Source organism: Cydia pomonella, chromosome 3 (genome assembly GCF_033807575.1).
Source record: "Cydia pomonella isolate Wapato2018A chromosome 3, ilCydPomo1, whole genome shotgun sequence".
NCBI classification, from domain to species: Eukaryota; Metazoa; Arthropoda; class Insecta; order Lepidoptera; family Tortricidae; genus Cydia; species Cydia pomonella.
In genome coordinates, this window is record NC_084705.1 from 29,966,138 (window position 1) to 29,979,953 (window position 13,816).

The 13,816-nt window shown below is 36.9% G+C and overlaps 1 protein-coding gene across 1 annotated transcript in view; it reads right to left on the bottom strand.

Moving 5' to 3' along the window:
- LOC133516523 (paired box pox-neuro protein) overlaps positions 1 to 13,816 on the bottom strand; it is a 40,924-nt gene that overhangs the window by 11,961 nt on the left and 15,147 nt on the right. The window contains exon 2 of the mRNA XM_061849511.1: positions 9,992 to 10,212. Within this exon, the coding sequence (XP_061705495.1) occupies positions 9,992 to 10,212 (221 nt within the window). The remainder of the gene's footprint in view (positions 1 to 9,991; positions 10,213 to 13,816) is intronic.

Genomic DNA, 13,816 nt, shown 5'->3' on the forward strand with positions numbered 1-13,816 from the left:
AATATTTTTTCATCAAACCCATACGTGTGGGGTATCTATGGATAGGTCTTTAAAAATGATATTAAGGTTTCTAATAGAATTTTTTTCTAAACTGAATAGTTTGCGCGAGAGACACTTCCAAAGTGGTAAAAAGTGTCCCCCCCCCCCCCCCCCCCCCGTAACTTCTAAAATAACAGAATGAAAAATCTAAAAACAATATATGATATACATTGCCATGCAAACTTACACCGAAAATTGGTTCGAACGAGATCTAGTAAGTAGTTTTTTTTTTAATACGTCATAAAAATTTAAAAAAAAATTTTTTTCATCAAACCCATACGTGTGGGGTATCAAGGGATAGGTCTTCAAAAATGATATTTAGGTTTCTAATATCATTTTTTTCTAAACTGAATACTTTGCGCGTGAGACACTTCCAAAGTGAAAAAATGTGTGTCCCCCCCCCCCCCCTGTAACTTCTAAAATAACAGAATGAAAAATCAAAAAATAATATATGATATACATTACCATGCAAACCTTCAACGAAAATTGGTTTGAACCAGATCTAGTAAGTAGTTTTTTTTAATACGTCATAAATGGTACGGAACCCTTCATGGGCGAGTCCGACTCGCACTTGGCCGCTTTTTTTTTATATAGAGTAGCTGTCACGTATGTGATTGTAACTAGTATTTTTTTTGGAAATTTAGCAGAATTTTTTTTTTGTAATGTAACATATCATTAATAAAAAAAAGCGGCCAAGTGCGAGTCGGACACGCATAACAATAGTTGGCAAAAACATTTCTTATTCAATAGTATAAAATATATATAGTTGGAAGACAGTTAAGGATCTGAAATTAAGCTTTTCGCCTCTGACCGACATCGCGCATCGGTAGTTGCTCATGTTACATTGCGCTAATAAAAAACGACAAATTCCTTGATTTCCAGTATTTTGAAAACAGGAATGTTTCTTCCAAAAACTATAAAATAGCGGACTTAATACTCAACATTCTCTGCCAGTAAACCATGGTCATTGTCAATAAATGAAGCTATAAATAATTCAGAAGCGAATCTGGTAAAAATGGTCAGTTATTGTCGAACGCTGAAACTCGTCAAAAATGTCCATTGTCCGCGTGCTGGCAAAACCAACATTTCGGACAGTTTTGAGGCTATACAGAATATAATTATGAGAGTAATGTTTTTTGAATGTACGAACAGTCAGCTGCATTAATTTGACAGCAAGGAAAAGGAAAGTTTGGTTACGGTGGAAAGGTTTTTATCCTTTATTTTTTTAATGATTATATGGCGGGTCCATGTGGGTACACAAAGTACAATGAAATGTGGACTCATATTTTATTTGAATTAATAAGTATAAGTTACAGGAGAGGAAAACCTAGGTAAAGGTAAATGGATTGTATGAGAGATGACATGAAACAAACGCGAGTGAATGATGAGATGACGAGTGACAGAAAGATATGGAAGGAAAGACATGCTGCGCCGACCCCAAATGAATGAGATAAGGGCAAGCGAATAATGAAGTATAAGTAACGCAAGTTGAGACCACGCATATTTACAACAAAATATCACGATGGTCCTGAAAATTGGGCATGAACCGAAAACGTTTTTCGGGTTCCGGGCAAAAAATGAATACGGAAAACTTATGGCGCAACTCTATCTCTCCGTTTGTCTGTCACATCGCTAAATATCTCGGGAACTACGTACGCTATCGTTTTTTTATATGTGTATGTTATTCATTTAATGTACCTTTTCTAAAAATACCTAAATTCCAGCGAAGCTAGCTCGAAACACGTGAAACTGACAGTATTTTTTATCATTCGAATTTCTCGCATCCCTTCCACACGTGTGGTTATTAAGGCCTCCACAGATAACGCGGCGATAGGTGACGGCGGGTGACAGGTGCTCGCCTTTCCCATGACCCGACTTGACCAATCGCGCCATTACTGTTACAAATTACCCGATCCTACCCGCGATTGTGGAAAACGACCTAATTATTTGAAAATGTCACGTTCGATTTGACGGGTTGTTTGAAGTTTCAATAAAGTTTTTGTAGGTAGTTTTTGTTAGCTGTGATTTCTGTTTTATCATAGACAACACAGACTGTGAGTATATACATTTTTGGCGAGTTATTTATCATAATTTTATATTGTGTTGGTAATACACGTAAATAATAATTTTACTTTTTACTGTCTTTCGTGTAAATTAAATTGTAATAAAAGTTTAAAGTAAAATCCACATGATAATTTTGGAAATATATTATGAACCGTGTTGCCGTTAATACATATATAGATAATTAAACGTTTACTACCGCAGAATTTAGATTTGGGGGCCTAACCAAGAAGACAATTGTATATCGAAAAACGCCAAGCGAAAAGTCAAACACAAACAAACACAGTACATTCCAAGTTTCGGTATGAAGACAAGTGATTATTTCCAGATACAAGTTTCGGTTAGCGTTTTCTATCAACGATTATCATCTTGGCTTGGCCCTCTGATTATCCACATAGTGACCAAAGTCTGTCAGATATCATACGTAAATTGAGAGACCCTTTAAGGAGCCCTGCCATCATATATTCTTTGCCTGCCATTTACAGCTATGACTTTCGGTTAAATTCAATGAGTGCTTGGTACAGAATAATAAAAAAAACTGTCATTCTGAATTTTGTCAAATCAGACTAAAGCATAGATATTAAAACTGAATTTCTGAATTCAGTTGCATCTACGGTGGTCTTTAAAATAGTTTAAAATTATTCGAATGGCATAGCGTGTAAACCTGTGTGTAATTATTTCATGAAAACAACAATGACAATTCATGCACTTCAGTGTTGCCATTGCTTATGCAATTAAACATTGCTAGTGTTGCTATTAAATATTTCATATCCACGTCATATTAGTTGACAGAGCTGTTAATGTCTCTTTGGCATGTCATGGCGGACGATGCTTATCAGAAAGTTTTCAATAATATACGAATATTTTTAACCCTTTTATGTTCATAGCGTATGATATATTTGCCATGCGCTTAACCATAAACAAGCGACCGGAATCATTAATCAAACAACTACTGGAAGCGAGTATAAAATCTTATTAAAACTTCTCTAATGTTTAAATAATTGCCAACTTTATTACTAGAAATAATAGATTAATCTTTGATCCTTAAACGTCATAATTATCTATTTAATAACAAATAAGCGATAAATAAAACCAACGTACATTTATTTCCCTTGTCCTATCGAATGTCAATCTTAAAAAAAAAACAATAGTAAAAATTTCCGACCTTGTTTTTGGATTCCGAACGCGAGATCTAATAAAGATAACGTAAAAGAGCGTTCTGAAGCCGCGTTCAGGTAGAAGTTCACCCCCGTTGTATTAACATGTTATTAGGATAAATTGTCGCGTTCCGTCCGGAAATTGGGGGCGATTCGGAACGTGTGGGGATGACATTTAATTGGCGCGGTTCCGTGTATGTTGTGTTTGAATAATCGTCAACCATGTTCTGAGTTGTCGTTTTATAATCGACATGGACTAATTATGGCGGCTATTATGTGTTGTTTCATGCCGGCGTTAATATCTAATAGGTTTTGTGAACTTTGTATGTACTTACATTGTTTCGTAGTTAATTTTCAAATAAATATTCAGTACAAGAGACGTCAGTGCCGTAGAGAAAACTTTTATAATGTTTTCATCTCTTCTATGTTACATTAGACATCAGTTTGTGTTATTTTATTTTAAATCTTCTTAACTGCGACATAAAGTATTTTCTGCAAATCCAACATGCATGTTTTGCCCATGTAATAAGATAAGAGTATGTTGTTCACACACTAAGGCGAGGGAATTTCTCGAGTCCGCGAAAGCCTTCTAATTGGCCATACCGGAGCGACCCTTCGGTCACATTCATATTAACAAGTAAAATAAGTAGATACCATTACTTCGCATATACTTTATGGCGTCATAAAAAAAGCAAATTGGAGGGATTCGATGTTTAATAAAAAAATGACATATAGGTATTATTATATATTATGATATAACGTGTGTTTTAGAAGAGTTTTGACTGCGGTCAATGTGAATGCTAAGTCAAATTTAAACCACCGTCCTAGCCTGATCGGTAGTGACTAGGGACCCTACGAAGCAGGTTTGAATCCTGGCAAGCATTTATTTGTGGGTTTTTACGAATATTTGTTCCTGAGTTATGGTTATTATTTATGTATATCTAATTCTATTTATCTTTATAATCATATAAAAGGTGGCCAAAAAATATGTGCATTCTCGTTGCCAAGTAGCTTTCGGGCTTGTACTGAGCAACTTTTACTATGAGACTAACCCCGAAATCGCGAAAAAAAATTCTTGGGTGTTTCATCCATTTTCTATGCAAGGGTAAATTTTTTTTTTTGCGATTTCGTGGTTGGTCCCATAGTAAAAGTTGCTCAGTATATTCCCAAAATCTCACTGGCAACGGGAATGCGCATATTTTTTGGCCACCTTGTATATCGTCACCTTATATCCATAGTACAAGCTTCGCTTAGTTTGGGGGCTTTGGGGCTAGGTCGATCTGTGTTAGATTGTCCCTAAAATTATTGTTTTACTCACGTGAGCTTTGTCAAGGTTGGTTTAGTAGTTTAGCCATAAAAAGGTTACAGATGAAGATAATTTAAGTTATTTTCTGCCATATGTATAGCAGAGTTCCCACAGCTACACGACAGCACAGTGGAAGGAAGTGGAAATTAAGAAACAAGTAAAGAACACTAATTCGTACCCATTAATACAGCTAATAAAGGCAAAGCGGTGCAAATACGAGAACAAATTATAGAACTGTGAAAGTTGAGTTCAATAGTGTACCGCCCACTGGCCATAAAGCCGCGGAGGAGCTGTGGCGGCTCCACTAATTATGCCCATTTGACCATAAACTGTGGCCATCGATCATAAAGGCCATAACTCGTGGCCGTAAAACGGATAGCGTACGTATGTAGATTGGGGTTTGAGGCGTGCAAATACGGTGTTTTGATAAGTGACCATAAACGGTTTGGTGATTCGAAGACCGACCGTGCAGTCTCCGTCCGTCTGTGCCTAATTGTGCTTTGTTTTATTTGGAGGTCGATGAACTTATCCGGATTAAGAATATAGCATGCCTATCAGAAATTTTCCAATTTCAATGTCAATTGACGGGGAAAACGGTTAGTTTTTGGTCATACAATAACATAATTCAAATATATTATTGTTTCCTTATAATAACAAATTTAAACTAAAATATACCTTCTAGGTATACTCGCAAGTTTAATGTTTTTCTTGCAATGCGTTTGCAAATTTTGTGATCGACTAATCAGCTAATAGAATAACACAATAAATAATAAAGAATATTGGCCACTTCCTGCACGAATAAGTAAATTTGCTGCTAAACCACGAAACGGAGGAAGGGTGCTGCTGCTGCCACTATACTTTTCTTGAAGAAAGTTGGGAGAAGACGGTTATACTCGTATCGCGGTCTAACTGTAACGTCTATAATAGCTGCCAATTTAAGCACATTGTCGAATTAACGTATATTTACAGAAATTAGAGAAAGCGGGAAATGGTTATAAAAACATTAATAGCCGCCCCATTTTCACACCAACAGCAAAGCATTGTGATTTTCCGTTCAAAATAACATTATATATATTATACAATGTATAAAATACATGGTTTGAAGATCAAAGATACGCCGAACTATACTCCTTTACACTAAGCCTCCTATTTATTACAAACCATTACAACTACGCTGTAACTTTCGTGTTAAGCAACAGTTAAAGTTTAATTGTTCCGGGAATCGAGGGTCAATTATTATCAAGTGGCACCGGCGTATTAAAGCTTCTGAACCGATCACCGATTATCTAGAAAAACCGTGATACAGCTCAACAAACTTATACCTACCATTACCACACCAGAGCGTAGCTTCATACTACCAAAGTACGAGTAGTATTTGACGCTCCGAGAAAACCTGCAACGCTAACTTTGTATCGGTTTTATATTCGTATGGATTTTTTAATTACTGTGAAGCTCAGGATTTTCGCCATTAGAACAGAAGTAACGGTAAATATTTGGAGATCGCGTGTTTTCTCACGTTGTGAAATTAGTTTCGGTCGGATTTTGTTTTAATTGCGATACACATATGGATTTTGCTATGGTTCATCGACGAATTCATTGGAAACGTTTAACTTTATATGAAATTTATTTCGCTCGTAGGTTTTTATTCGTAACGGTCGAGTCGAAAGTAACAATCATAACTTCACAAAAACAAGGCCCAGCAACAACAATAAATCTGGTTGAAAAACACGTTCAAATCATATTAGCGTTGAGGTACTTCGTATCTTTTCATTTCTTCATTCATCATTAATTACCATTTATAACATTTGTAACTCTTAGGTAAGTTTATCATTCCATGATTGATTGGCTTGTCTTAAGTTAATATTCTATAATTGAAATGCTCTCTACGAATATAATATCACTTCGTGGTCGTCCTCCCAAATGTGGGTCAATTGCACCATTTGCACCATGCATTATGGTGTTTAACATTTTTTTTTTACATTGCTATAGTCTAATCATTCTGAAGTCGTGAATACACAAATATTTTATCGGGAAATTTTATTGGACAATTATCGGATTAATCGGGCCTTGAGCATAGGTCACTCGCCGAAAGGTTTCGTCCGACATATGACATTGCTATCGATTTTGATGAGTTCAGTTTTAATTCGACTCGGTTTGAGATTCGATCCGGATTGATTCTGCCAGTGTTTTGTGCAATTAGGCAAGGGACTGTTTTTGCGGTTTAATTATATGTATTTTGTGTTTATTTTAAAAACTTCGTAATTTCAATGCTGTCATGCGGCTGACCGAAGTTTTACCAGTTCCAATATTTTCTATTCATTAGGTATTTAAATAAAATCCTGCTACATAAGAGTTTAAGCCTGCGTTAGGTACTCAGGTACCTTTGTGGATATTAATTTACCCTTTCATTTGCCTATGTTATCCTAATTTTTTGTCTAATGTCGCAAGTTCGTTAATTCATGAAATAAAACCATGTACCTAAACCAGATTGTATCGCGTATAATTTACATACATATTTTATTTCATGAGTGACTATCGCGGTAACCGAAGATATGTGATACTCTATTTTTAAAGTAAATCCATACAATACATGCCCACATATTGCATTGAATTGTATGAAATGCAGTAAATAATCGTCGAGACAAATGGGCATTGTCGGAAATTTGCTGGTACGACACACCAGAAGTATGTAGAAATATTAAAAAAATATGGATCATACTCCTAACTTGGTGCTGCAACAGTGCATCCTCGATCAAGAATGTGAACTTTAAAATGTATTTCACGATGATATCATGTCATTGGCTCATTCGACACTACCGCAATCCGACGGCATTCGATCCAGCAATCGACACTCTTGATTAGCGGTCAATTAAGCATTTCCATAAAAATAACAGCGCCAATAAAAGTATTCGGTGATTTGGTAGTATTTTGTTGTAATCAATTTTTGACGTCGGCGTTCGTTTGAGTTGGAATGGTAGTTTTATATGCGTACCGAATTCGGCGAGGCCGCGTTGAATACGCTTACTGGAGAACGCTTCTGGGTTCCCGAGGACTAGTTTCGTAATATGTAGCTTTTTTACTTTTTATTGGCACGTCCAAGTGGATAAGATAACCCAAAAAAGTATATGACATTTTTTTTGCAAGTTCTTATTGATTGAAAGAACGAGTAAGTCATTTGATTACAAAAATAAATTTCAATATTTTATGTATAATCAAAAAAATGTTATATTATGTGCACAGATTATAGTTATTTACGTATTATCATAGATCAATTAAATAAAAGAGTTTAAATTATTTTTGCAAATAAATCCATCCACACGCGGAAATGATAAAAAACTATAAAAAAACCTTGAAATATTGAGGAAAAACTATTATAAATATTTGACTCTTTTTATTTATGATACTTACCTACAATCTTTTTTGTAAATCACTGGCCACTCAAAAACAAAATGTCACTAAAAACTATAAACCTACGGAACCGCAGCACCCAGTCCTGGCGTTTCTCGCCTCTTGGCCGTGTCGAAAGGCGTCTCAGAAGCCTAAAGCCGGGTCATTTTATAGTTTATAATTAGTATAGGTAATTACGGCCATTGCCGATTCGGCCGACCGACGGTTGCATTGTTGATTTTGATGCTCTCTGTTATGTGTGGCGTTGCGTGAGTTAGATCTATTGGATCCAGGTGGCGGAGGAGATAATTTGTTGATATCGTTTTGGAGATTCGAGTAGAAATTTGATTGTATTGATTGGTAGATAGGGATTATTGATTGACATCTAAAAAAAAAGATTAATACTTTTGCGGGTTTTCGATCTTTTCTAGACTATTGAATTCCTACAGAATATGAAAAATAGTGAGCATACTCGATTGTTTACAAGCAACCATTTTTCAGTAAACCGATAAAATCAACTAATGGGTTCTGTACCCCTAGTGTAAATTTGATCGACATCATAACGTGACGAACGCGTTTGCGTTAAGTCTCATTTTGTATAGGATTTTGAGTTTCCAAAACGTCCCGCTTGGCGCGCTCTTTCTAAATCCAATACAAAATGAGACTAAACGCACGTCAAACGTACGTCACGTTTCGAAATCGAATTTATTTACACTAGGGGTACTGTTCGGTATTTAATTTCAGTTAACGTTCATGCTATTTAGTTTACTTATTCGATTTCTAGTTTTAAAACAATGACATGAAAAAATAGTGTCACATTTTTATTTAGATTTGTACTAAAAGCACGTATTTTATATAATTAAAGAACCAGTGAGAAATATGTGTTCGATTCAATAGAATTCTATATACATATACATAATCCACTTAATTTTGTGGTCCTTTGAACCGGCTTTGTAAACCCAATTTGTTCTAGGTTCGAGATTGTGTTTCTTCTTATTGTGAAAACATTGTGCTGAATCGTGGAAACTTGTTTATTTTTGTTTTGGAGGGAACTTTAAGGACTCAGAATTTATAAAATAATATTCCTTAAATATCATGATGACTATTTCTCGTTTAATGATACAAAATAATTGTTTTACAACACGACTGTAATCGTGTCTAGACCAGGAAGTGGACTGCAATGGCCTGCAGTGGACGATTGAATTCCGATTTAATTATTGTTTGATCACGCCGATATCACGTCACAGTTATATGTCAAGTCAATTTAAATACCGCTTATGACATCACCCTTAATTTCGGTCTAAAATACTAGCAGATTTTAATCTTTTGTGTTATAAAAACATTTGAATTTGTGTAATATGGTTTAAATAAATTCATTAATCTAGGCTCCATGTCATAAGTCCCTCTATTTGTACAAAAGGTTCTCCGCGTGAAGATCTTGGATAGGTAACCAAGCGAGTTGGCGGCTGTGGCAGGTTCGCCATGATCATACTTCCTACGTGGTCTTACTTTCCTTGGAACTTCTTACTTTCTTAAGGAGGTCTTGGACACGCAGTCATTGGATACCAGTAGCTAATGTTGGGCCGTATGCCAATGACGCAATTACGATGTCCTAGCTCTATGGAGCCTGGTCAATTGCTGCCTGTCTCGTAGAACCGCGCGAGGATCTTAGACACGCAGCCGCGTGACACTAGCAGCCGTCTGATGATGTCACAATGCTGCACGCTCGTGACCGCAAGCATCAAGATGCTCTAGCACAACAACAACTCACCTTGGTTTTACTTCCGCCTATGGAGCCCGGTCTAATGCTGCCCGTCTCGTAAAATCGCGTGAGGATCTTGGACACGCAGCCATGGGATACCAGCAATTGTCTACTGATGTCACAGGGTCGCACGCCCATGATGGAGAGCTCTACGATGCGTTTGCGCACCACGTCCGGCAGCGGCCGCCCGTTGACGAAGTTAAAAGATCTCGACTGATGTCACAGGACGCACGCCCATGATCGCAAGCATCAAGATGCTCTAGCACAACAACAACTCACCTTGGTTTTACTTCCGCCTATGGAGCCCGGTCTAATGCTGCCCGTCTCGTAAAATCGCGTGAGGATCTTGGACACGCAGCCATGGGATACCAGCAATTGTCTACTGATGTCACAGGGTCGCACGCCCATGATGGCGAGCTCTACGATGCGCTTGCGCACCACGTCGGGTAACGGCCGCCCGTTGACGAACACGCCGCCGAGCTGATTCACGCCCGCTTGCCCTGTGAACATCGGAATATATGAGACTACAGAAACATATTATACACTATACAGTCGCCCCAAAAATACGTTGACAACGATTTTTACTGCGGGATCTTCGACTGATATTTTTTACAAGCGCTTGCGTTTGTATATCAAAGCTCAGGGAGAAAATTTTGATGATAATAATATATTTTTTAGTATAGTTAGGCAAATGATTATAGTTTTTATTTTTAGTGACATTTTGAAAAAAAAATGTAAGTAAGAAAAAAAAATTGTTTACTATGAATTACCTAGATATTAATCAAAAGTTACTAAATATCTTATAGATACGAGTACACTAAGGCTCAGACTACCTTAAGCAGGCCATTAAAAATAGAGTTATCATAAAATGTTAAGACATTGATAAAAAAAAACGCATCGAAATAAAAGGAGATATTTCAATAACTTATCTTAATTTATTACAGGAAATACAACTCTAATATCAATATTATAGTCTCTTGTAAACGCGCTACCGATCAGTAAATTTACTATACAATAAATAACATTCATTAACTCGACTATTTGATCATTCGAAATTCGAACACAGTCGAGTTTCGCACTAACGGTCACATATACACCTGCCTTGAGGTTAATATTTATTTGATTGCCAAATCCACATCCCCGACGGAACCCCCAATTATGGGCATAACGTATTTTTTGTCAGATCTTGGAGATACGGCCCTTTAGCCAAGTCCTGATTAGTATGAGTAATGGGTGAGCTTTTGTCAGTTGATGACAATTTGGTTTGAGGCGGTGTTTAAGGTGAACCGGTGAGGTGAGGGTGCTATTTAATTGCGCGTAGTTATAATTTAAACTCACGCATTATTATTTTAATATTAAAATTCTATCATCAATATTTGAAAATAAAAACTTTGACCTGACTGTATTCTTATAAACGTGTATGTAAATATTTTTCTATTTCTATTCTTTCTATTTCTTTGTCGCCAAAATTGAGGAACTTGCCGCAGTGTTCACGTAGTGATCTCTTAAGAATTGCATTTTTGTGATACATTTTGCTTCGTAAACTGCAAGTCAACCGCTATTAAGTACCAGCTTGGACGACCCTTAATCAGATTTTAATACTTTTAATTAACGACCACCGGTTCACGACACTATTTAATCGGCGTCCTAAAGGAACCAATAAATCGCCGGCGACTCCTACCAATCTCGTTCTAGGAACCTCATTTATCGGTACGCATGCTTTAACTGCTACTGTTAACGCTGCCCATTATTAAGCAATAAAGTAATCCCTTAATGCCACGCGATTTATCACCTTACTGCAATAAAATTAGCGTCTCAATTTGTCCGCAGAGGTTTGAGTTTTATGTCGTTTTGTCAGAGGTGTGGCCGCTCCCACTTCGGCATTTCACGGCTATTGTCGCGGCGCTGCCGACGACTTCTTGAGATGCAAATTACTTTCCTTGCTTTACGATTCCTCTTTCAAAGAGTCTGCAGTAATGATCGAGCGGCTGTGTGTGTGAAAGTGACCTTAAGGTTATAGGTGTAAAGGGCAATTTTGGTCGAGGGACGGTGGAAATGTTATTAAAAGACTGTCTTGCTGATGCCGTGCAGATGGCCGACGGATAGCCTTCGCCGGAGTTCAGCAATGACAGCGTTTCTAGGAATCAATCCCTTATCCATTCTCTACTTATCTAGATTAACTTTTTGGCGCATTCAGCTGTACATTTCCTAGTGTAGTTTTTGCTGAATTTAAAGGCAATTGAGATCGTTTAAAATTTTACTATTAAATTGATTCTAGGTACAGATCTAAAAGATCTCAATTGTAAATTAAGGGTGACGAGTTGACTCATCAGAACTGCTGACTTCGGTGTCCGGTTAAGAGAAATCGTTTTCCTACGAAATTTGTTTATGATTTGTGCTAAATGAAAACAATGTTTTCTACCACGTTTTGTTCATTTTTATTTAAGATGTTAAAAGCGAAGCCTCATTTGTTTTGTTATACCTACTTAACTTTAACATTACTATGATTGTAAATTATTGTAAACAAAAATGTGATATTTTAGTGATTACCTAGATAATGTAGTTCTCTAATATAATATGTATTAGATCTAAGTTGTTAAAATTGAAGTGATACTTTTTTCAGGGCAACAAAGGCATAATACAGAAGTTTAATGTCTACTAAAAATGACCTGTAAATTCGTTGTTTACAAAAGTCCGGTTCGTTGAAGCGTTAATTATACGCGTTACATGCCTGTTAACATTTTTTTTTATTTAATTAAAATTATCATTACACTGAGCTTTCGCAGATACGGGTATCTAAGTTGAAATTGTAATGGCGCGGCGAGGAGTTAAAAAAGGCAAAAGGATGAACGATAAAATCTCATTTAGTAAGTGGTCGTAAACGCTAAGGGGAGCTGACACTGGACGGCCAGTCAACTCTGTCTACATATCTACTCGTAATACTCGTATAGAGTTCGTCTAAGACAGTGGTGGGCAAAGTCCGGTCCGTGGGCGAACTCCGACCCGCGAAAGGATTTTATCCGACCCGCCGCCGAGCCAAAATGTTTTACATAAATATATATAGGTAAATTAGGCAATATACTTACATACAAAACATCCATGACTCAGGAACAAATATCAAAGATTCGAACCCGGGACCATCGGCTTCATAGACAGGGTCACTATTACCCACTAGGCCAGATCGATCGTCAAACAGACAGGTCGTCTTTTAATATCTATTTTATGCTTTTATTTTTTCTGAATGCTATGTTTTTATTTATTTTAATTAACGGTTTCAATTAAAAATTGCTGTAATTCTGGCCCTCCTCTGAAATTTCTTACACTTTCTGTCCCGCGATTAAGTTTGCTCCAAATTGAACAGGACAAAGTGAGCAAGTGCCATTACAAACGTCATATTTCCATAGAAATTCGACATTAATGACGACATTGTCACACTTTGTCATTGCAAATGCCATACAGAGTTATGCTCGGTTTGGTTCTACCTATACCTGAAGATCTGAACCTATATGTATGAACAATTACCAATACTTACGCGTTAGTATCATTTCGTCTAAAAAAACAGCTGGTCTAAGTAGCAACTGGTCTAAGTAGCAACTGGTCTAAAAAGCAGCTGGTCTAAGTAGCAACTGGTCTAAAAAGCAGCTGGTCTAAACAACAAACTATTAGACATAGGACTAGTAGTGGCCGCAACAAAGGCGAAAGAAGGTATTTACCGTAGAGAATAGCTTTCTCGCAAAACGTATTGGTTTGACATACCTATAGCGGAGGTACGCTTCTTATAACAGGGTTTTTGTCTCACAGCAATAGGGAGTGCTCCCGGTACTAGTTTTCTATACATATACAGTACCGGAACCGGGAATTCCCGGTTCTCGCCATACAAACTCAGTACCAGGAGCATTCGCTACACAGGTGACAAGGGGAAGGGGGGAACGATCGAATGAGATGGTCTTATGGAACTTCCAGTAGGAGTAGCAGAGAAAGTGTTATTGTTGTTTTTGTCGAAGCTATCCAGGAGTAGATAGATAGGTAGATAGAATACTCTTTATTGGCACACCTCAGTAAAAAGATACAAGAAAATAATCAATTGATTAAGTGTAGAGGCAG